The 26040-nt window shown below is 37.6% G+C and overlaps 3 protein-coding genes across 4 annotated transcripts in view; all 3 read right to left on the bottom strand.

Moving 5' to 3' along the window:
* Positions 1–20143, bottom strand: part of LOC140160805 (protein Shroom2-like) — a 42122-nt gene extending 21979 nt beyond the window's left edge. The window contains exons 1-2 of one of the 2 annotated variants that reach the window (XR_011860018.1): positions 20015–20143; positions 17646–17999 (exon numbers count right to left, since the gene is read on the bottom strand). The gene's annotated coding sequence lies outside the window, so the exon portion shown is untranslated. Of the gene's footprint in view, positions 1–2328; positions 2982–17645; positions 18000–20014 lie in introns of those variants that run through there. The other variant, XR_011860019.1, reaches the window with a different exon arrangement.
* On the bottom strand, positions 20115–25000 carry LOC140160804 (uncharacterized). The gene is made up of 2 exons (XM_072184113.1): positions 21430–25000; positions 20115–20251 (listed from the first exon to the last, which is right to left on the bottom strand). The coding sequence occupies exons 1-2, from the start codon at positions 24268–24270 to the stop codon at positions 20192–20194; spliced, it is 2901 nt and encodes a 966-aa protein (XP_072040214.1). The 5' UTR covers positions 24271–25000; the 3' UTR covers positions 20115–20191.
* Positions 24993–26040, bottom strand: part of LOC140160807 (protein Shroom3-like) — a 175098-nt gene continuing 174050 nt past the window's right edge. The window contains exon 4 of the mRNA XM_072184115.1: positions 24993–25109. Within this exon, the coding sequence (XP_072040216.1) occupies positions 25009–25109 (101 nt within the window). The 3' untranslated portion in view covers positions 24993–25008. The remainder of the gene's footprint in view (positions 25110–26040) is intronic.

The raw sequence follows: 26040 nt of genomic DNA, 5'->3' as shown, positions 1-26040 counted from the left end.
ATCATTATTACATTTGTGTTATTAATCATCTCTTTTAAAATAAACTAAAAACTACTAGTAATTAATTGATTAATTAAAAGGGAAAAGAAAGTTGGGGACACCAGGATATCACACCCACCCGGTACCCACTTAGATCTACTTCATATACATCATTATCGTCATTAATCATTCATTTATCTGGAAAAAGACACAAAGTCTAAGTACTTGATAATTTTACTATAATACCTATCTTCTGATAAGCACTAGATCCAATTCTGGTAAGTTGAAAAGGAAGTAAATTTCAGTTAGATTCCCATCATTAGCACCACCCATTGTCAGCCGATAACATTAAATGCGCAAACTTGCATTATGTAATCAATTTCCTGGATGTCATTGAAATAAAGACACAATTTTGAAAGGTACACAATGTCGAAAAGTGGACATTTCTTTTGGGGCAATAAGTTTGGAAAGTACACTTTGCTACCATTTTAAAACAGCGTTTTTGTGACTCTTTAGAATGTTTTTACATAAACAAATTGACTTGAATATTTCAGACACATACAACACTTATACTCAAGGAAGAGGATCTTTTGGTTGATTGGGCCCCTTGGCCTGATCATGAAAGAATGTTGAAACTATCTAATTGAACAAATATAATTAACTTTTTTATATATCATCTCTTCTATTTATATAGAGCTTCAGCATTTTGTATTTGATATTTTATACATGCTATCATCTAAAACTAAAATAACCTGAGTCAATTTGAGCCTATTCAACATCAACTGGAAAAAATGTGAATTTCTTGGGAATATGAACCCAAAATGTCACTAAAAAAGACATAATTGACCTTCAATTTGGTATGTATTTCTTTTCTTTTTTTTAACTTTAAATTCTCCTCTGAACACCAAATTTCCTGGAAACAGTATTCCCAAATTCACACTTTTTCCCGGCCTGCTGAGTCTTCAAAATCAAAGTGCCAATAATTCAGGCATATTTTCAAAAATTACAAGCACCTTCACCAAGCAAAGTTTTCTACACTATACCACTACATGTGTAAATGTATGAACAATAGGAGTGTATGACCTAAAAAGGGTGCAAGGGTAACAAAATACTCCCTATAAAAACACCCAAATATTGATTTGATTGTCATCACACCCATACGCACCCACTAGCCTGATCTATATATAAATAACCCACAACAATGCTTTTGTAAACTTGTTGCACAATTGTACGTCAGACTTGTTTGTTTTTTCATCAATTGTTTCACAAGCTTTGGCAAGTTGAACCGAAAAAACACCCAGTATAACAAAAGAATTTGCTAAATCACACCCGTCTTGGACTGGAAGCATGCGAATCTTGCGGTCAAGCGATTTCTATGCCGGGTAGGTCGGGCAGGGCAGGTATGATACGTCTTGCGTGGCAAGTAAATAGAGCTCAGGTGTGATAGTAGGGACAGGTGGGCTGTTTCGGATAACAGAAAAAGACAAAAGTAACATTCCCGATGTTCAGACTTGGAAACAATGAATGGTTGTAACCATAGGAACTATGGTCTGACTGGTATCAAAAGACAATGAAATTGAAAGTGTGAGAAAAACATTGAATTATATACTGAGATTACTGCGTTTGAGTTTTCGAACGTTTCTTTTAATTGACAATTATGGTAATCATTAGATTGGATGTATTTGATGCTCTTTACACAGTAGCATAGTCAGGACTTTTTCAGAGAGGTGGCAAAGGGGAGCGGGGGGCAGGGGAAAAAATTTGACACAAATTGTAAAAAGTACAAAAAAACACCTAAATATCTTACATATTTGGGAAGAGGGGGGGCAAAGCTCACATGGGGAAGCTTTGCCCCACCCCCTTTCCCCCTGGCTATGCCACTGTCTATACAACATAACACTTCATGTTAGAACATCAAGATGAAATCATTCTCATAATCTACCTGTAATAAATTATATGATGAAATCTACTGAAGATAGCACTAATATCGGGCATGAGAATGGCTTTTTTGAAAACTGCCTGGAAAAGCGCATTAATTCGGCCTTAATAGGCCTAAAACAGGATTTAAAAAAATAAAAACACATAAATTCGGACAACAAAACTGCCTGAATTCAGGCAAAAGCCTGAAAATTCTCATGCCTGTAATACTATTTAAATTGAAAAGTTTTAAATTCAAAATCTGTTACCAAATTGTATGTCAACACTAAAATGACAAACTCTTTGGATGGAATTAGCATACACACATACAAACAAACATAAATTAAGAAGTACACACAAGAAACAGGAACATACATCCCTACATATCGAAACAGAAACACACATATTACACACAACTTATCAATGTCTTACCCATGAAAATGAACTTGATGTAACAAAAATGGTCCAAAGACAGTCTCACTTGATACTGGGATGTATCGCAATGCAAGAGTCTCTAATTCCAGATTACAGAACAGTTTGGAATACTTCATCTTAACCGGCAACGGCATATCGTCACTCATCATGGTCCTCATCGTGTATGAATAAAAACAATCCTAGAAACTGCCTCAACTTATCCTCCGCAAATGTTGAATCAAGCACTATAAATACTAATCAGTTCGACTTCTCCTCCGATGAATCAAGTTTTTAATAAGTAAATCCACTCAGCTGGCTACTGGAGTGGTGTGTTGTCACGAGTGAGTCAAGAACTGAAATGATATGTGCTTATACCACTGAACCAAGTTTAGTCACTGGTGTGTTAACAGACAATGCTTGTACTTATCCAGCTGACTGCTTGCTTGCTTGGTTTAGTGACTACGATCTGAAGGCATTTTAAGTCACGGTTGGCAAGCCCTGACTACAGCCCTGACCACAAAAATATTCTAACAAACCAAATGACAGTTAATGAACAAACCCTGCTTGTGTTCACCTCTTCCTGTCGATTTCTTTACCATAAACTTGATTAGCCGACTTGCTCGTTCAGATAATCAGTACAGAATAGTAACAAGAATACAGCAATCAGAAACTTCCCTGTTTTTAATAGTGAATGAAAGAGCATGACAAGATAGTTAATGACATCATCACTCAACTGATGATGTCACAATATAGCCAGCCAATCACAAGTTCATAGAACCTTCTCTTGGTCAGGCTCAGCCCTGCTGGATGGCTTGATATTAGCAGGACAATTAGATAGAGGTGTATATTTAGAACGGATGATATTTTATCACTCAAGACCATGTTGTGAAAAGATGAGTAGTTAATAGATAGTAGCTGGAAATACTTAATGATTTGCACTCTGACATTTAGGACTTAATAATAATAATGATAAACAAAGGCAATCTACTGGTAGGCACCCAATTAAAGTTCCGCATTCATAAAATACTACAAAGTGTGATACTAAATTAAGTTTGATATATCTTGTGATCTGCAAATGTGACAGGCTTAGCCAGAAAAAATGCGCAAGTCATCTTATGACACTTTGACTTGGAAGAACTAAGTTACCAACAAACAAAATTAAATATTTAATTGCTTTAACAAATATTTATTCAAAAAAATAAAGAAAACAAAACAAAGTAATGCTTGTTTCGTTGTTACACTTTCGTTCTTACTTCTTGCATAGTTAATGGTCACAAATGTTGTGAAATAATCGCTCCAATATGAAATTAACTTGGAAGATTTCCAAATTTAGAATGTCAATTCTTGCAACAATTAACTGAGTCTGCAATTCCTGCTAACTCATCCAAACCGTCACAGATTTTGGTCTCATTCTAAACAAACGAATGCATTAATGACATCCAAAATTTATTTTAAAACCTAGTACTGCCTGGGTCAGTAGATTCGGTAGTAGAATTTGACACACTCTTCAGGTAAAAATATAGATAACGATGACCCCTAAAATGAGACAATGAAGCTACCAATACTTGAACTATATACAAAAGTCACACAGACAAAATTAATTAACTTGGCAGTCGGAATTGTATATTTACCAATATTATCCTTTACTACAAAATGGGACAAACAGTGGCCTCAATCTTTGGCCCACAATTACAGATTGTGAAATAACAAATGTTAACCCATGCCTGTTATTATCTTGCACCAGACTTGGTTATTAAAATCGGAAACATCTTCTTACAAAAATTTTCATTACATACATGATTACACAAAGCTATCTCCCGAAGCAAAAATGCTCTATCTACAAGTGAATCACATAGCATATACTGTGTTTTTCCTTAGTATTGCTGAATGTCTACTTCACACATTATTCTAATAGGATCAACATATATCTTTTCGAAAATGTCATAAAATTTGGATTAGTATTTTTTTGTTAATAATTTTTTTTTTCTATAAAAAAATTAATGCAAATAAGAAAGAGAACATGTCTAGGGTGATACCACTGGAGGATTATAGCAACTTAACATCTTTGGGGAGATTATAACCCACATATATGTGACAAACAGGATGGAGTTAGTGACTTCCGCTATGAAGCTAATACTCCCAAAAGGAGGAGAGACCGGAGGAGGATGGGATTGAGGAGGATGGGATGAAAAGTTAATTTGTTCTTAATATGTCATAGAATAAACCTCTTGGTTGGAGTTGTTGATGTTGATCCTACGGATCAGGCATTATAATGGAGACTTGAAGTGCAAATAAAGGAAATGAGAAAAAAAAAAATACACTTTTAGGTGAAAACATGTAGTACTATGTACTTCAAAATGTACTGGCCTACAAAAAACTGGTTTACTGGATTTTAAAATGATGTTGTTGAAATTATATGATAATGTCAACATTGATCAAACGGAACTAATATGAAAATCAATAAATTTATTGTATTGTTCAAACTGGTTGAAAAAACTAATGAATACTGTATGCAGACTAATTTTGGATGCACTCTCGGTTTCATAATAATGATAACAAGTATGAGTTCCAAGAAATAAACAAACACTTTCTATTAACAAAAAAATATTATAAATCAAATAATATAAAGTCTAGAGCATCATTTAATAATCATTGAACAAATATACATTTCTTTGAATACATTCCAACTGACCTGGCCCACCTGCAGAATGGTGGAATTGTAAACATAACTAGAGTGTTCCCCGAAATGAAACCTGAACAACAAACGTCTAGTTATATAGACCCTTGCAAAGCTCTGGTCAGCTCGCTGGTCAACTCATTGGTCAAACAAACTACAGAGTTCTCAACACTGGACATCAATAGAAAGCGACAAGGAAATAGGTGCAGATGTATCCCATCAAAATATCGAAATGACAAGATGGGATAATGATAACACAGCATCACTGCATCAGTTAGGAATGCCAACCACATCAGGCCTCAGGTCAATTACCTCATCAAGGTAATATCACCATACACAAAAAAAGTTAATTACAAGTAAGGTTACTTACTACTTACTACTTAACATACCACTTTATTATTTGGCTATTCAACAACTGATCAAAACACCTTTTTAAAGAAATCAACTGGTAATTTGGACCAATAAAAGGTGTTTTTCAGGTTTCATAGCCTGGTCAAACACCATAAAATTACCCACATACTTGTCCAAGTTAATATGGATGTTTTGAAACTGGCCAATTTCTCAATAACCCCATTATAAATTAATCTTATTACATCGCAGGACAAAATTGGTTATTGGGATTTGAAGAAAACTTTTACATAACTGGCATTGAAAAGTTTCAAGGCTGTTTCTGTTTTTATTGTGCTTGCAATATTTAAGCAAAACACAGATGAATTTTAAATTTTTGTCAACAACTTTTATTACAAATTTGTGTCGCAGACAAAATTATCCATTTTCAAAATCTAACATAAATAGTATTTTTATAGATCATTCTTTGGTCCTGGTTTTCAAAAATAAAATTTGGTAAAAAGTTTTGGTTAAAATTTTATTCATCTTAAGCTTTGCTTGTTTCAATGATGTCTTTAAATGACTTTGTTTTGAAAAAGAAAACTTTGCAAAATAAAACGTTAGTCCAGGAGGCATGCCATTGTTTGTAAAAATGTTAAATATGCAAAGAGCGCTTACATTATAAAATCGTACGAGTATTTTAATAAGAAATGCAAACTTGTTTTTTAATCAAAACATAATACCAAACTTAAGAGTACACTACTATAAGTAATACTAATAATAATCAGCAAACATATTAAACATTCCGAGGTAGGAATTATTTCCTTGTGTTTGGATCAAAAGTTTAAATCAAAATCATATTAAACATTTCTTTACTTATTCTACGTATCTCCTGGTTTCTAGGGAGGAGTGGGTAAAGATGTTTTGGCACGTGAGTGGTCTAAGGTCTATAATGTAACAGTCTAACAGAGGATCAAAATATAATGTACATGTTTGTTTGGTCAGACTGGTTACCACAAAAATATCCATCAGACATCTGTATTTACTATCATATAAGCAAAAATCCAAATCGGCAATCATATTAATACATTTTTTGTTCTTTTTCTTCTTTTCATGACATATTTTACTCTTATTTAGGATGAATTCTACGAATGGATATCCAGTCGATTACTTGATTCTCCAGTAGATTTAGGGATTCAATCATGATTCACCATTGTTCATCACTGATTAACAATCGCCGGACGCGAGTTGTTAATCAGTGAACAATGGTGAAACGTGCTTGAATCCCTTTCAACAACAAAAACAAGCTATAAGATCGTCTAATTCACATGATTCTTTCATTCTGAATATCTGTTTGTCATTGCCACTCAACCTTACAAAAAGATTGATGATTTCTCTGTTGATATCAGCAATAAATTTAAAGAAAAAAGCTTTAATGTTGAGCTGCTACCTCCAACATAAGTGAATGTTTACGCATAAGTTCCAAAGATAACAACTTTTACGCACAAACAACCTTAATGCATTCGCATATACGCTACTGGACTGTGGATTCATCATCGATTAACAACGCTTGGCTCCTGTACAAAGGTATAGGAAGAATTGTTGAATGGTATTTGATGGCAGCTACATACCACTTGTTCATTAACTAAGTTCAAGAAGTTCAAATCCACCCTTAATTGTTAAAGGTGATCAAATCAATTGGACAAATCAATCAATTTGATCAAGTTATAATTTAGATTGATAACCAGTTACACTATAGTTGCATCCCAACCACAAAACATACAACCTATAACAGCCTCCTTGCTTATTACACAGTTCGTTAACCCCAATTCAAAACTGATATATCAAAATATGACCTCAAGTTGTGGAGTATGATTTTCTGTAACCAAAATTCAAAGGTCATCCTGTGAGCACATAAACATAATGGAGTTGATGAACTGTGTCCTGATAGATGAGGCTGTTTCAGATCCTAGTGAAATAACACCGAGGTTATATCACAAAAATTGAGTTTTTTTTCCTTCCATTTTTATTTTTACTCAGATAAATAAGCATAGCCTTGATCAGCTTGAAGAACCATAGCATTCCCGATTTGGGTGAGTGGACAGTGGGAAGACAGCAAAAAAACATATAATGTGGTTGTTAACCTGCTGGGATTATGAGCTTAAATGGTCATAATTACTTTCAAATCTCATAATTCTATAGAACTGGATTGTTAATTACTCTCTCTTAAGCTCATAATGATAGGGTCAAATAATGAGCGATATTCCATCCATCCACTAGGTATTGTTACAAATCAGACAATTAAACAACCAATAAAATATCATCATGCCGATGATGATCGATTATTGAAGGGCACGGTTCGGCAAAGTATTACGAAAGAGAAGGCCAATAACCAACATGTCATTGACCCAAAAAAGTAGCATTTTTGAATCAGAATCACCTACTATGATCTCATCATTGTAGAATGTAGAAATATTTGCTCTTTTCTTAAGTGAAATGTGTTGAAATATGTAGAACTACCAGTGAGTAGGAAGCAAAATAAAATTAACATAAAATTAGTCGCTTCAAAATTTAAAATTCAGTGTTTGAAAATGGTGCTGCATGAAAAAGGAATCCCATCAAAAATTTTTATTTTTGAATTAACATCAATTTTATTGATTTTTTTTTACTTTGTGTTTGTAGACAGACATAAAAAAGTGCATTTTCTAAAAATAGATCTTAAAGGTGTATGACCCAATTAAAGGTGTATGTCCCAATTAAATATAAAGGTGTATGACCCAACTGATAACTTCATCCCCCACATATCCCATCAAAATGCAGATTTTGGTATCAAGTGAAAGTTATTGTTTTTCCTCATAACCCCAGTGAAAGTTTAAGATGTTTCCTTTAGGCCGTATTAACAAAAACATGGTAGTTTGGTAGTTACCGCCCCAGAAGTCAAGTAAGGTTTATGGGCCACTGCGATACACATAATTTCTTAGTGATCGAAAGAGCATGTTACAATCTAATCCTCTACCTTTAAAATCAATGCCACTTTTACATGTATTTCATTTCATTTTCAAAATGGTATTGGCTAAACCATACTTTGGCCAAACACTCAAATTATACATTGCTGAAAATAATGTAGCAATGAAAATGAGAGAGTTCAATTCATGGGTAGATGGTGAACAGAAGTTTAGCTGTCAAGCTCTAATGCCATGCCAAGAAGGAAATGATGACCACAGGAATGTTAACAAACAAAATGATGACAATAACAACAATAATATATGGACAACAACAACAATAATTGCACAAACAAACAAGAGTCAAAAGGTCATTTCAATCCTAAATTAGTGTAAATAAATAACTATTAATTTGAAAAGGAAAAAGAGGCATCAAGCTGGAAAAAAATGAAAGCAACATGGCCCTTGAATGCAAGATAACAATTTGAATATTAAGGTTATTAATTATTTTAAACTGTTGTGATTTGGTAGTTCACAGCATCTTACGAATGGTAGTGAGCTTTGGCAAAAAGTGCATTGCTCAATTCACAGCGAGTGTGTAGAAGAATGAAAATATCACAGATATACTTTTATAGGTGCTGCAGTTCTTTTAGTTACATTGTAAAGAGGGCTGAAACAACAACACTTTTGTAAAACGTAGGCCTACATAACTCATTTACAACAATAAATTAAGCAAGTTTGCAAAGTATACGAGTTGTAGAATGAACTTTTGCAAAACATCAAGGTGTTGTTTTTCAATAATATATTGATCTAGATAATGAAAATCAATTTTTAGGTTGCTTCGACCTACAATACCTCGTCTACCCTTAAGATAGTCAGTGGCGTAGCTAGGGGCAAGGGAGGGCATGTGTCCTGGGTGCCAACTAAGATCGACTTTGCACCCTTCCAAGTAGTCCAAATAGTTCTTTGAAAGACCGTTTTAAGACCAAAATTCAACTTCATTATAACCAAATTAGTGGTATTTGTGCACATTTTTGCATGTTGTTCCCAAGGCGTCATAACCCCTAGCTATGCTTATGAAGATAGTACTATATACCATCTACCCAGTTTAGCTGTTTTTCACGGATGCAAAGGGATGAAATCAACTAAGAACCAACAACCAAATTTAATTTTGTGATTTGTTATAAAGTGCAAGTTGAAACTTTGGATGTGGCACATATAAGCGTGACAATGCCTAACATTCCTCTGTACTGCATGATTGCATTTATCGGGTAATTTTCTCTATGTAAAACAAGTCTGGACAAAATCACACATTCTGCCATCACATTCTCGCAACATATCAACTGCTCAGTGCCAGAAGTGGGTAAGTGCAATATATTATAGCTGTCCTGTGAACATTTGGGAATTTACACACAGTATATTGTAACTCATCTACACATGGCAGCTATTGCACTTACCCACTTCTGGCACTGAGCAGATGATATCACACAACACTGCTTCGCACATGTACGTGCCTAATGTTCAAAACTGATGCAGACCACTGGACCTTATTATTGATTTTGATCATGTAATTGACTTTTATCACAATATTGCATCGATCGGCAACATTTGGAAGCAAGAATTTTCATCAAATTTCCGACAACAAAACACTCAGCTATTTAATATCTTCATGCACGTATAGCCTAATGCCGATGTTCAAAAGTGTTACAGACCACCAGACCTTATATCCCGCTGCGCTTGATAACCTCTACTTGACACTGTTATTGTTGTTGTTGTTGTTGTTGTTGTAAATGTTTGGTTACAATATTGCAATCCCACCATCTGGAAGTAACCACCTTGATCACATTCCCACAACATAGTTTTGCTTCATGCACGTACAGTGATGTTAGAAATTGCAGCAGTTCACTAGACCTTGTGGCATGCTATTCCCTTTCGCACATAATGAACCTTTTATTAAATACGCTTCAGAATCATATTAGTTACTATCGCCTAGAACTCACAACATTTTCATCACATTCTTCCAACATAGTACAAAATGAATCAAAAGTAACTTATCACCTCCCAAATGCCCTTTTATGCTCTTGTTTTATCCTAAAATCTAACCCTATACCCTCATTGTAACTTGATCTTCACAACACAACTCAAAATTAATCTCTACCTCAAAGGTGGGTGGTCTACTTTTAACATATATTTTTCTACTTTACATGATGGCTCAAAGTCGTAGGGTGCAAGGGGTGGAACGTACCCCCCAAATGGCAATCCCAATAAAAAGATCCACTATTTTCCTGTAGAAATGTCTTTTTTTTTTTATGGAAATTTTCACAAAAGGTCCACTTTTGAGCCTGCCGCACCCCGCACAAAAATAAATCCTGGCTACGGCCCTGTGGAAGCCCATCACTCTATTAAAAACATATAAATTTATTTCTGATTCCGCTTAACCAGTTTGGCATAATCTTTGGGTGGTACACATCCTTGTTCCCGGGTCTTTGCTACCATTTTTGTTCATACCATTGTTAAAACGTCTCTCAAGTCCTCTAAAAAATGTTATACCGGAGTTAATAAAAAATAAAAATGTCCAATTTTGATGGGGCAAGACTTTTAAGAGGAGTTGATGCTGTCAATTGGATCACCCTTTAATCTGAACCCTACCTTAACCTTAACTTTATAAACTTAATTGTAACCCTAACCCCAAATCTTACTCCTAACCCTAAAACATTACAACAAACTTCTGTTCATCATATTGCACAAGCATACCCCCCCAAGTTTCATGGATAAAATGTGGATGGTAAGACTAACATGTCCTTAATGTGTTTTTAAAATTACTAAAATTGCAAATGGGGACAAAATGACAGTCCATACATAAAACATTGAAGCACATAAAAGGTGCAGATGCTCAAAACTGCAACAGTTTTACCAGAGCTTGACCGATTCTATTTCCTGCTACACCCAATGACCTTTATTGTTTTTAAACTTTTTGTAAACTCCACAATTGTTCGCTGGACTGGTCGTCTTTGGGTGCAGACAATGAAAGAATTCAACCGCCCAAAATTCTGAAACAGTCTGCTGCTTTGCATGGCCAGTCACGCAATACCAACCAGGAATGCCAACAATTTCACTTCTTTGTACAGCGTTTGCAATCAAAGTGGGTTAAGGTTTGTGTTGTCTTAATTCAAAGGGAAATAATTAGAAATAATTGTTCATAATTAATTACAGGGGTACCAGTATATGTATAACCATCATCAAAACTATGAAAACTTTTGTTTACAATTTAGGTGTTCATAAATTTATGCTTGAGAGCCATTTGATTTCCTGTCAACAAATCCACCTATCATCAAAATTTCACTTTTGTTTTGAATTTATACTTTGCTTTTAAACGGAATTTCCAACATTACATCAGATACTCAATCCCCAGCCAATGAACATAATCAGAAGACATCTTACCCTTCCCAGAATCCTTTGCAACATGATGCATCACCTCATTACATCAAATGACACTCCCATTACTCTGTACAGGTTCCCTTTGCTTTCATGTTGAGATTAGTCTGCCTAAACATGTATCGATAGTCAAGAAATAACCACATTTTGCAAGATCTGGATGTGCTCTGTTCACTGAGGCACTTTTTGCCACAATGGAATGATGTACTAGATACAAATCCATACAGAAAGTTGAGATGGAAGAAATGCATTGTGGGAAGTGTACAATGTCTTCTCTGGACTGAGCATAATGATGTTTAATTTCACTGATGCTTGTTGGGTTACCATGGTTACATGATCAATTATTGAAATGTGATGACAATTAAAGGAATAATTGATGAAAATTATTTTTAAAAAACAGAATTTATTCTACAAAATAGAAAAAACTTTCTTTGTCAATAAAAGAAAAAGTTTTGCATTTCTCCACGAAAGAGAGATGTTGCAATGTTTACACTCTGTGCATTCCTGTCAATTCTGTAATACCACTAAAGAGAATGCAACCCACCAGATAGGTGACAAATCCACTCGTGATCATAATGTGACTAGATCATTCACAGTGAGACATATGACGAGCAAGCACATTTCCAGTTTATGATATCTGTAACTTCTACATTTTATCAAGCAAAATTTTCCAGAAAAAACACCAAAACTATATTTTAGCAAGTTACATTGCAAGCATTTTTAAGATATTTAATACAATCAAAGGACAAAAGAATCTGACGAATACTTCACAAATATTTCTCTCTTAAAGTTATACCTACAAGTGCCTTGTTCCATCCCTTCCTAATATATTTTCACTATGATCATACTCATCATCAGGACACAGTTCCTTACCTCCAATTTGCTTGCACTCTCATAACATGACCTTTGACTGTGTTGGGTACAAAAAACTCATCCCTACAATATGATGTCAAAGTTTGATCTTTAGTAGCTAAATAAAGCTCAATGAACTTTGGCATCGGAAAGGACACCATTTGTGCTCAAAGACGCCTATAGAGATGTGTAGAATTCAACAGCTGAGATGGGAGGCATCATCTTACTGGATCCAGTACACCTAACACCTCCTTTAATTGGATGTTACTAGTAGGCGTCTCGTAGGGTGAAATATTGGGAAGCAAAGACCGCTTGCATAGTAGCAGCTGGTTTGTTTTCACTAATCTCCAGTAGCTGATTTCTATTTAAGGCAATGTTGTTGTATATCGATATACTCTGTAATCAGTCTACACACCTACACATTCGCCCACCATTTTGCGCTTGTATCCTCCACACCCTCAACCCCACCCTCTCCAACATATTATTTGAACAAGCTTGTGAGATCTTACTCTTGTAAAGCTTCTTGATGAGGAAACCGGTGTCCAATGACTTCAAAAACAAATATTTCTCTGAAATTTAAGTATCAAACTCTTCTTTTTCTGCCAAAATTTTAGCTCTTACTCTAAGCCCTGGTGATATGACATAAGTCTAGTCTAGTCTACTGATTAGCGCACAAACCATGCACAACCCTTCTTTCTTTATCACTGAGTCTGAAGTCCAGAGACTGTCCCTACATGTACCCTCTGACTGCGAAATATTTAGTGACCGCTGCCAGCCGATTCACAGGCATATCTAGTACAAAAGCGTAAGTCATGGTTTGAACATTTGGTTTTTAAGATAACAACTTTTTTGAGGACTCATCTGATCAGAGCTCAGAAGCTGAGATACCAAAATTTAAGTTATTGATGATGCTGGGAGAAGAAACTTGTGCTGGTGGAATTTTTGAGGGTGTTTGGTGGGTTTCATTTGTGGACAAGGAACCACTTCTTGGCAGAATGTAACTCCTTGTTGGAAGCTGCTTAATTTGAGGATCATCAGTGTTACCATGGTTACTCAAAATATGGAATTGTACAGGGTGTATCAAAATGATTGGTACTCATCAATATCCAATGAGTATGCCACATCAAAATGCAGTTAAGCATTCACCTTTTTTGTCGACTTATGGCATTAAAAGTCATTAAACAATAAATTGTAGTCATTTCAAGAGGATCTAATGTTTAATTTCGTTGGAAGAAGCACATGTTTCATTAGTAAAAAAAAAAACTGATGAGTACCAATCATTTTGATACAGCCTGTAAAAGGTGTCCTTGTTGCTGCTGCTGTTGTTTTTTTACTTCACACACCGTCCACAATGTTGCAAGGATATAGATTTTCAATTTTTTAGTTCACAAGTAAACAGAAAATCTTGCATCCATCATAATAACAAGCTAGAGTTAAACAATGTTGGGCTCAAATTCACTCAATGCACTCTGAGACCCAAGTTTGATACATTCCTTTCCACAGGGTCTATTTAGTAGATTCTTCACAATGCCAAAAGCTAAATACACTAAAAATAAAAAACCTCACAAATTCAATTTATTTTTATCCCCTCCTTGTGTTTAGTTCTTGTTCATCTCACAGTCAATGTTATGAAATCAAATCTTGCAATTTGTTCACGATGGAATGTGCAGCGCTGAGCGGGCTAAACGAAGAATTACACTAGTTACCTTACCCGCTCCTTGAGGCAAGCGTGCTTTGCATGAAACAAAAAAGCCCACAAGACATTGAGTTGTTGAAATAACTGTCTTCTTTTCATAATAATTACAATTTACCTAGAAAAGGACATATCCAAACTATATAATGTTTGTTCTCTTTAAACCCCATGGGCAGAATTCTTACAGTGCATCTGATTGGTTCTTTACATTATGTAATCATCTCAGTGACCAATCAAAATAGAGATTATAGAACTCTTGGCACTTCTTAAGCTTAAATCCCATGAAGCCCAACTGACTAATCTTATCATATCTCGTACTTGCAGATCAAACTCATTCTTAAGAGGGCTAATTAGAAAGAGTTTGATAATTCAGTAGGGAGTGCATGACTCATGTGTTAGATAGATTTCAAATAACATCTTAAAAGATTTACCCTTAGTTTTGGGAGGGGAGTTCTTTAGAAAGGAGACTGAGAAGGGTTGTCTTTCCGCCCTGGTTGAAAGACAGGTTGCACAAAAACTCACAAATTACAGAATGTTGGTTAGAGGGGGCGTGCAATCCTTTTTCATAAATCATAACATTTTCAAAAAATTGGGAAAGTGATGATTTTTTAATATTTTGTAGCAATTGCAGATTTTTTCCCATTAAATGTTTAAAAAGAAGTTTAAGTTTGGTCAGAAATTGATTTAAGAATCTGGATCAGTTGTACAGCAAGTTTGCAGCATTCCCAACACACATCCAAACCCCTCCAGCTTCTTGTGGTGACCAACTTGTGGTGACCAAAATACATGTAGGGCCTAGGCTATATTGTTTGCCAACAAAGATCTTTCAGATTTTATGCAAGTCTTGCTATGATTGCAACATCAAACTACTTGAGGAGCGAGTATCAGTAACAAAAATATGTTGCATCAAAAAAACTTCAGCAATGACAGGAATGTTTCTTGGAATGTTCCATCTTGTCTGAAAAACATGAACCTGATCCCCTCCTGCTACACCCTACCCAGAATACCTAGTATCAAAATGTATTCACCCTAAGCTGACCTCTAGCCCTGTCACTGGTAATGTGATGGTAAATGATGTAGACACCAGTGAAGACTGAGGGAGAGGCCATAAATCTGTCAATTTTGAATAACATTGTAACAAGTTTATAAAGTTTATAGAGTTTGTTCCCCTGAACTTTATTGTTAAAACTTCATAACAGAAAATGTAGATGTAGCGTAAATGTAACACACTCTAGTTACTTACAGACAGCAAAAGAATTAAGGTACCAGTTTACCACTGTATATCCTAAACAAAGACAGATATGTCAAAATTTGTTGAAATCGACTGACAATAAAGAAATGGTGATCGAAAACCCAAGGAAGGAACAACATCAAATTCAAAAGTTGCACTTTTTCTGCAAAACAAAGCGCTAGTTCTCTTGTTTGAGAACGCTTTGTGTATAGGCCTAAATCAATAGGGCATCCAGTGGAGCAATCTGCAACTTTTGAATTTACATCTTCTTTGGGATTTTGGATCACAGTGTCTTTATTTCTTGAATGATTTCAAGAGGTCTTAAATTTGAGCTAAAGGAAGCTATTGGTTATCATGGTTACTGGTTCTAATTATGACTGCGGATACACAGGGGTGAAAATAACTGGTACCTTAATTCTTTGAAAGTTTCAACTTTCATGTTGGCAATTGCTTTTGTTGTTGTTATTGTTATTTTTTAGGGGGAGTGTTTATTATCCCTTGACAGTTGACACACTTAACCCTAACATTTTTTGGCAAGGGGGAAGGAAAGAAGTCAGGACAGAAGAAGAGCAAACATTTTTTCTCGGGTGCGGGTTTTAAACCACAGCCCCCCCTCGGTGCCAGGCACATGAGCAGGGGTATCTCCCCACAAGGGTGTACCCCACTCTCTGGCCAATCTTTCTGTGCCCATATGTGTGTTCGCATGATGACCCATTCAGACAGGGCCGTAGCAAGGTTGAAAAATGTGGGGCGGCCATCACAAATGTGGGGCGGCCAAATTATGGCCAAATTGAAATAAAGACATAAGAAAAACATAACAAATTTCACAAAAAGTGGGGCGGCCATGGCATCCCCGGCCGCCCGCTTGCTACGGCCCTGCATTCAGATCACATAGAATACCTCCATCTGCAGGTGCTTTGTGCATTGAGGCTTTTGATGTTTGGATCGGGTGGGGTTAATAGTAGATCAATTCTTGCTTTATATAAAGTTATTACACGAGCAGTTGTTGTTGTAGATCACAGATGGGAACATGGTATCACTGTTAATAACTTTTGGTCAGAGTTCCAGGTCAGTGCTTTCTTTCAATTACAGCAGAAATATTGAGGGCTACTCAGGTCAGAGGATAGCACTGCAGTACCTTGAATATTTCCGGTATCCCCTAAAGCTCCCTAACCTATCACATATGGAATAAATGGTCAATTCAGATCAATTCTAGGGGACAGGGGAAAGATGCTGGTTCTTGAGATGACAGTACTGTTTGCATGACACAGGTGTCTCTAATGACATCAGGTGTTTATGGGCATCCAATTTAGTCTACCCATTACATAGCAGACATGATGGCAGTGGCAAATGCCTATGCAAGTGGTTCTCCATATGGCTAATAGCAGGCTTGATTTACAGGCCTACAGGCTATGTGTCAACTTCATAATATAAACTCCTTGATTGCATGTAAGAAGGTTGTATAGTGCATGTTAATGACAGAGAACTTGTTACTTTCTTGGGCAGTTGAAGAAAGTTGTATTGAAAAGTTGACCATGTTTACCCCAGCACTAATTTCACAAAGTTTTGCATTTTGTCATCAAAGTGTGTATCTCCATTCTAGGCATTTTACCATAAACTTGCTATGATAAAATTTGGGGCATATGGGCTCCCTTGATAACTGAAATTCATAAAGGCACAAATTACAAGTGCCCTCAGTAAAAACCCCACCAGCAAATGAGGGCTCAAACCCTTGTTGGGATTGTTAGAGGAGAGAGCTCTCTATTTTCATGTGAAATTTATACTAAGGCAAATAACCAATTATAGCGAATCTTTATGGTTGTTAACTGTAAAACTTACAATGGCTAAGGTATCAAGAAAAGAAACAATGTTTTTAAGAATTTTCAGACAATCAGTTTGAAAAAAAAGAAAAGGGTATCTTGATTCTTGACCCAGTTAAGATGTCTTCAATCTTAAGACTATCTCACATAACTTTAATACTAAAAAGGGATTTGAAAGGTTACAATTATGACTTATGTGCTCCAAGCAAAATACATGAAGCATATTTCAAAGTTTGCTCTTCTGGTAAAGTTCAGAGCCCAAAGGCAAGCGGAAAGATACAACATATTACTTGATAACATATCTAATTGCTGCACCAGATGATAAAATGACAGCAGACAAAGACTATTAAGTACTTACTGTTTCCAATACACAGGCTCTTCAATCATCACTGCCTCCTGTGTGTGCTGCCCTAGTAGTGGTGGTGTAATCCTGCCCTCTGTTGGCGTGTATTGTGACATGTCTCCAAGTACCTCAGGTGGTGGCGGTGGAAAGTCTATATCCTGGTCTAAGTAAATGCTGCCCTCGCGTGATGGAGATGGGGGAGGTGGAAGCACAAAACTATCGACTTGACACAGTGCCTTTTTCTGTGCTGCTTGAAAGTTGTAGTGCGGCGGTTGCGGCGATGTTTTAGCGAGTTGAGTGGATGGTGGTGAGGGAGGCGGTGATGGTAATGATATGGGTTCCTTGTTTGATTCCACCGATCGTCTGTTTCTGCAGAGAAAAGTATCACAATCATTTAATCCTTTTTAGTAGATAGAAACATATCAAAAGTTAAATTCTTCAGGAATGTGTGTTTTAGAAATAAATATCAGAGAAAAGGGAGAGACTGGTAAGACTGCTGTTTTTGGACAGTGCAGCTCCCAAAGACCCCTGAATTTGACCAAAACAGAGTGCTAAAAGACCCTAGTTTTTGATCTTTTCAGCTCTAAAAACAACCCCTAAATTGCTCATTCCTCACATTCCTGGTTTTATCTAGGTATTTTCAACCAGCACGCTGTCAGCTCCCAAAGACCCACCACCCAAAATTCCAGGGGTGCATACCCACCAAAAAATTGATGATGTTTGAGTGTCATTGATAGAGATAAAATAGTGTACCTAAGGGGAGAGAGGTTAGGCAATGATAGTTTGAAATCCATCATATTTGCAGGTCGCTCATTATTTAGAGGAAAATACTAATATTAAATAGTATCCCTGCAATTTGTTTCACCATGCATGCACCTGGCAACTTTTGATTTCTACAGGGCCGTGACACTCGTTTTCAATCCCTGTACAAAAAGTGAAGTCACTTTACGGCAGTTTGATTGACATATCGGCAGTTTGAGTGACGGTTGTTAGGGAGTTTGGTACCAAGTTTGGTACCGTAGTAATTGATTGACAGTTTTGGTAGTTTGGTACCCTAAATTTTTCCAAGATGGCGCACATCGACTGCTAATTATTTGGACCCTTTCCAGCAAACATGCAGCTTATTTAGCCAGTCTCGTCATGGGGTCATCGAAGAAAATATTTTCCTAGCATATTGAGCTAACTCTTCAGCTATTTGGTTTTTCACAATATGATAGTAATGGAAAGATTCGACCAAATGTTCGCCGTTTTTCGCCATTTTTTTTTTTTTTTTTTTTTTTAAACAATGACGTAAACATGCATCATCTCTTCCACAGGTGATACACTCCTACACAGCTATGCCATCACATGCATGAAGGCGCATAGGCTGAATGACTGACTTCATTTGCGCAAACGAGTGGCTTATCCTATAGTATATTAGTACTCGAGAATCCTTGATTTCTAGTGCAGTCTTGTTTGTGACACACACGCTAAGCAATACACACACAAACCTTCTTACCCCCATGCTTTATGATCTCAATATCATTCAATAATTCAAACTTTGCTGCATAATGCTAATGTAGTCCATCTGGCATCCTCGAGACAGTAGCTTCTGCGTGTTATATACTTGCGATCAAAGTTGCATATCTGTAGGGTGCAGTATCTTTGCGCCGCATTTCACTGCGTTTGATCGCGTCTGTATCACATGCAGACGCTACTGTTTCAAGGAAGCCAAATGATTTTTTTGACAAAAGAGAAAATGCAGACGTCCTGCACAAAAATATTACAGATTGGTCTTACAACAATACATGTTTGTACAGCCACTTGTGTCAGTAATAAAAAAGTTGCTTAAAGAGGAAGCCCCGCCAGAGCAGTTCCTCTGGGGTGAACCAAACCTGCCTGGTTATCAAACTAATCAGTGGCAAGGTTATCTCTGAATTTGACAGGTGCTACTTGATGCAATAACATTAAAACATCAATTAGTACAAATTCAGAGATAGTCTTGTCACTGATTAATTTGATAACAGGCAGGTTTGGATCACCCCAGAAGAAATGGTTAAACTCCAAATAATGTTTTTGGGAGGGTGTCTGCCTGTTGTCCCTTTCGTCGAAAAACCTTTATTTAGATGCAAATATGCTTGAAGACGGAATTCTACAGCACATCAGTAGGTACTTAAGAATTCAAACTCACATCTTTATATAACCCTTAACTCTCTTTACGCGGGTGTCGACTGCAGACGACAAGTTTTTAAAAAAATTTAAAAATTCAAAAATTTCAGAAATGTAAATTTTCATGACCATATTTGGAGGTTCTTAAGATAGCTCTTGATATTTTGAGAAAATATTTCAAAACTTCAACTTTTTCCGTTGAAGCTTATGGCTAGCACGCAGAGCATTAAGCTTACCTCTCGGGTACTGGTGGCGGCGATGGAAACCTAAAGATGGGTGCCGGTTCCTCCTTTTTCCTTAGCAGCTCCATTGATGAGGATAATGAAGATGACAGTGGCACAGCTGCGTTCTGTTGAGATGCTTTCTGAGCGATGACACTCTCTTCCACCTGGACTAACTCCTCGTCATCTTCATCAAAGCGAAGAAGATCGCTTTGTCAACTGTGGAGATGGGTTTGCTTCAGCCTGCTGAACCTGGTGGTGGACCAATTCAAAGGGGGGGGGGTAAATAATGACAATTAGTAACACAAAGATGAGGAAAAACTTTGTAAAGGCACTCATAAATCGAAGCTGATAAAAATTTTCACTGCAACATTGCATTTGATGCACTGAACCCTATCATATCATGAAGAAAGTTAAGATATTTGGTAAAAGAAACTGCTCATGTAAACTGCCAAATTCTAAATTTTTATGAAAGTTAAACATGTTGTTTTGTTGTTGTTTCTTCTTGTCTTTCTTATACCAGAGTACCAGACTCTTGTTTCTTTGCACTCAAGAACTTGAAAAACCGCTAAAAGCACTAAAATGAAAATGATATATTTAGCCATCATCACGGTGCATTACCCATAACAGACGTTTATAATTATGCTACTGGCAGAATCCGACACATTCACCTTGTTCATATGTAACAATTTTGTATTTAGATGTAGTTTGCAAAATTAGAATTAACTTGCAGAATTTTACACCACACCAGGAGGTGCTTTGAAGAATCCAAATTAAGCAGAGAGATTTTAATGTCCAAAATACTTACTCTGATCGGGGGGGGGGGGGGGGGTGCGACCATTAAGTTTAGACTCATGGTGCATTTTCAGCCTTATTAAATATCAAATGGAAAATTTGGTTTTAAGAAAGGTTGTTTTTCCACAATTATCTCGGAAAAAAAATTCACTGTTTTTAGCAAAATTATCACAAAAATTGGTATATTTTTGGGTCTGAATCAAATTTGGTTTATTCAAATTTGGGTCATTATTCGGAGTCAGTTTTCAGTCATTGGCACACAGCCACATGAGATGGTATGATTGTGATACAATTCCTCTGTTGAATGCAAGAAATTCATACTTTCTTTGGTATCATCATGCACTTACGAACTTCTTGCATTCCAGCTAAAAAAATGATGTCATGCTCTCTTAAGTTGATTTTATAGTCAAATGTTCACATATAATGCTCACATAAGATTTTCAACAAAGAGGGGGGGTCTGACAAAAAAATTTTTTTTTGTGAATTTACATGAGCACAAGTTGGGACTTTTTTGACACGTGAAGTAACAAAAATCAAATAATTTTCGCCTAATATAAGCCAAACAAACTTTAGTCCCCTACTCCCCTGGTTCTGGTTAGGGATTTCAGATTTCTTTAAAAGTCAAAAGTAGTTACCTGTGTTTGAGTTTCACTGAGTGGTGGTTCTGTTTGGTCCTTGGTAGAGAAAGTAAGCGGACTCTGTTTTGGAGGTGTCCATTTTCGTATTGGTAATTCTTCGACAGTCTTCTCACTGGGTAGTCTTATGCGCTCCTCGCGTGAGTGCATCTCCTCACGAGATTTCCTCTCTTCTCGTGACCTCCTCTTACGTTTTTCTTGCTGACCATCCGACCCTGATCGAGCACGGTGACTGTCTGCGTTAGCAGATTCTGGACGGGTTTTGTAAGCAGTGAAACTATCCGTTCTTGATAGACCGACGTTTCCTTCGTAGCTCCTGCGCTGATCCAATTTTACACTCATGGAGGATGAGCGGGTTACAGGCGTGGACTTTCTCCCTTGTTGTAATTCATTGGACAGCCATGGTGGGTTCCTGTGATCATACTGACCATGGTGAGTATCGGGCAAGGCTGACGTACTGTATCTCATCGGAGGATGATGTCTATCATACTCGGGCGAAGGAATGTTTGCAATTTGTGGTGGCGAATGTTGCGCCCAGTTCGCCGGATTTGGAGAACTAATACCGGAGTCTCTGCAAATTGAAGATGTCGATGACAGCGATGTTTGACTAGAGAACACTGACTGTCGGTGATATTGACTGAGGGTGTCCGCCGGTACGGATCCTGGTCTTGTACTTGGTATAGAACTCATTGAGGAATAATGGTCACCATAGTCACAAATACTACTGGGTCTTGAACCACCAACACCACTATCTTGAGAACTTGTTTTCTCATGGTAAAATTTTCTCAGAGCCTCTTGCACTTTTCGTTTTTCATCGGGATCGGATACTTTGTGAGACTTACGAATGGCACCACTTGGATCTGACATTTTATGCCATGAATCGCTTGAGGATACCCTCTGATATTTTTCCGAGTCTGATTTTGAATACTGATGCTGAGCCCAGTACATCCTTGGATCGGAATGCCTACTACTACTACTTCGTCTTACAGATTCTGGTTGACGAGGATCTGACACACGTCGCTCGCGATCACTTCTGGCTTTTGAAAGTTCTTCCGTACTCCCGATCGATCGAACAACATCACTCGATCGTCTGTCGATATTCCTTGGAGGGAGTGGGGGAGGCACATCAGCTGCATCCGAAGTCTGCTCCTCCGGGATGCTAGTACAACGTGGTGGTTCTGAAGGCACGACTCCGTAAGGCGCAGGAGGATAATAACCAGAAGTAAATGAATGCGCTCTGGTATGATTACTAGTACTGTTACTTTCACTGGGTACATCTGCTCGCTTAGCAGGGAAACCCACTTTGTTATTTGTCCTTAGATCAAGATCATACGATTCAGAACGATAATGACCAGAATCCTTTAATTTAGGATGATAGAAAGCTTCGCTTGCAGCTTGCGATCTTGGTGGCAATTCAGGTGGCTTTGAAGATTCTTTCCGGACTGTTTGAGGACTGTGCTCTGCTGAACTTGTTAAACTTTTTGATGATGGCTTCTGTTCAGCTAAAGCATTTCTCTCCTTCTTGGGTATAACTGGTTCTCCGTTGACATATTTTGCACTGAATGGTGTTTGGTGACTATTGCGAAGTTGTGACATGATCGAGTTGCCCGATTCCATTTCGCTAATCTTTTTCCAATCTTCGGAAGAAAATGTGTCAGCTGTAAGTTTGGGTTTGTCAGAGTTTCTAAACGGGTTCTCAGAGTCTTTAGCATATTCATTAGACTTTCTGACATCTCGAGACTCCTTCTTTGTACTCACACCGTTCTCTTCCATCATTCTAGAAAAGCTCTTACCGGTAATGTCCTCTTTGCTTCCAACTGCTTCCACCAACATTTTATTGATTGGTGATCGCATACGGGGAGCATTCTCAGTCAATGATTTCTCATCAATTTCACTGAGTTCTCTTTTGTGGGTAAGACTTTGAGGATCATCTTTCTTCTGTTGCCTGCTTTCCCACTCTGAATCTGCTTTTTGCGCAAACCTCTTCCATTCTTCCTCTTTTTCGTCAACAGGTGGAGGAGCAGGAGGTTGTTGCACTTCTGGTACTTGATCAATACCATCGCTTTTCTTTTTAAAGTCATCTGGACTTTGCCACGTTCTTTCATTCATCTGCCCCATAAGGTTGTTCTTCTTATTTCTTTCTTCTGTCCACTGATTCGCAGATGACGTATTCACCGTCAAAGGCACGACAGCCTCTTGAGATAAAGCAGCAGTCCTGTTCAACCTTTCTTCCATGATAGGTTGCCTTCTTTGCTGCAGACCAAGTTGTGAAGGGGCCGTCTGGGAGAGCGGATCGGGCGAATGAGCTGTAGAAGAATGCCCTGAAGGTGGCGCTTGCTCTGACGGAGCAACGTCTTTAAGACACTCCTCCTGCTGCAGCATCTCTTCAAGGTACGACTGATAAGCTCCCGTCAAAGAATCTTTTGTGGTTCTCCTTTCCCTACGATTTGCATTTACAGGAGCTCTTTGCGGGTCAATGTCTCTAGTGGGTGGAGATGGCGGATTCTGATCTTTGCTGTAACTGTATCTCTGATTATGATCTTTGTCTTTATTAAACCAAGAGTCCATATCAGGAGTAGAATCTTCAATGTAGTAAGGTTTAGCCGTATATATCCCGGGATTTGGTGACGTAGGTCCCGAGTACTCCTCCCCGTGGTGATATTCCATTGGAATGGAGCTAACGGAGCTACTGGAATTGGAACTTGATTTTCGTTGCGGATATTCCTGCGAGGGAGACAGTTTAACAGGTGGTAGGTCTGTCGGGGAAATCACTGATGTCGGTTTTTCACTATTAAAAGTGTCCGAGCTCTCTGTCGTGGCGGGCCATGAAGACGATTTCATATGCTCGCTGATTTGTAATGTTCTACTACGGGACTCTCCTCGTGCCGGCAGGGAGGAGGCACTTTCTTATCCCTCCTTGTTCTTGAGGCGATGTTTGGCTTATGCTGTATGAGCTCGCTGTATGAGTTGGACTAAAAGGTGGCGATATAGCATAACCGGGATATTGCTGTTGGGGAGAGTTATTGTTATACTGAGGCTGCTGAAAATCAGCCGTACTTGCATACTGTCTTTGCGGCATTTGCACAGTGGCGTAGCTCACCGTCCGAGAAGTAGTGAATGTTTGCACATGTTTTTCCTGTGATTCTATCTCGCTTGCACTAGGCACACGTCCTATAAACGCCCTCTGCTGGGCATTTTGTAGTTGAGTTGCGACAGCAACTTTTGGATATGTTTCCGCGGGTGAAAGATCAACACGTCGAAATGCGGGATTCACCGACAAAAACGGCGCCCTCTTATCGCCATAGTAACTACTTGCAAATTCCCGCTCTTTGGTATAATAATTCATGTCCTGTGCCGAGCCAAATTCCGGCAGGCTCTTTTTCATATATTCCGGAGAATATTCTAATTTCTCCGTATAATGTAAACTCATCATAGATTGTGTATTTGGTCCACGTAACATTTTTGTAGGATATCCACCGCCCCCTTGTGTCATTAAACTGTCCATAGAGGGCGCTGTTTCTAGCCTCTGTTGGGCGGGGTAGCCGTACCCTTGAGGCATTGGTCTAGGCACTTGTTGCATTACTGGTTGTGGCTGCTGCTGCTGTTGGTTAAATTCTTGTTCCTTCCAATGTTGGCTAGCTTCTGCATTATGCCACGACTTTGGTCTTGGTGAGTTGGTTCTGAAATGACAAGCAACAAGAAAAGAATTCACCAATTAGTTCTGCATTTCTATTCTACATGTACATGGTTTTGTTAAATAACAATTTACGTTCTATGCCTGATTTACCCTTAATTCACCAAACTATTCAATGTATTTCAAATCTCTTCACTGAAGTTACATAAGACCCGATGACATGTAGTTGACATCAGCCTCTGATAGGCAATCTGTACACTGTAGCTCCATTTTTCATATTACTCAAAAGTGCAATTTCCAGGCATCAACCCAGATCATCGCACACATTTCTAACATTTCAGAATGCGGCATCCAATCCCCACCAGAGACACTTACAGAACTAGGACAAAATAGGACATGTTGGTAATCGGTGTGACATCAAGCGTTTTGTATTGATACCAGAGGCAACGTCCAGGTGACCATATACACATAGAATGGGCCACTTCAAAGCTGCCTTAGTAACCAAGGCACTGCTGTCGCATCAACATCCTCATTATGAGCAAACATTGCATCATACCCATGACAAAGTTCATTAACCTATATTCAACAATCAATAGCTCCAAAATTGACCTCAAGGTATAGAGTATGAGTTTTTGTACCCAACCAGTCAAAGGTCAATCTTACGAATGTACAAACATATTACTGTTATGGAACTCTGTCTGTACAGATGACAGTGTTAGAGATCCTACTGCCTAGTGCAAAAATGTAAGGCATGTCTTCTGCCCGACCATCATACCAACCAAAACCAAACTCTAGAAATAAACATCGCTGAAAGTAATACTACCGAATAGCCACCCAACATTGCTAACGAGATGACGAACTGAATGAAACTTAAGAAGCTCGTTACCATGATCAACATTTGTGTGATTATACACGGCCTGTTGCTGGGATGCGTTGTTTTTTGTCACAGAATTTTCTATTATAATGAGAGAATTGGG

This window comes from Amphiura filiformis, chromosome 9 (genome assembly GCF_039555335.1).
Source record: "Amphiura filiformis chromosome 9, Afil_fr2py, whole genome shotgun sequence".
In the NCBI taxonomy this organism is placed as follows: domain Eukaryota; kingdom Metazoa; phylum Echinodermata; class Ophiuroidea; order Amphilepidida; family Amphiuridae; genus Amphiura; species Amphiura filiformis.
Note: the sequence above shows the minus strand (reverse complement) of the source record. Positions and strands in the feature narration are given on the sequence as shown.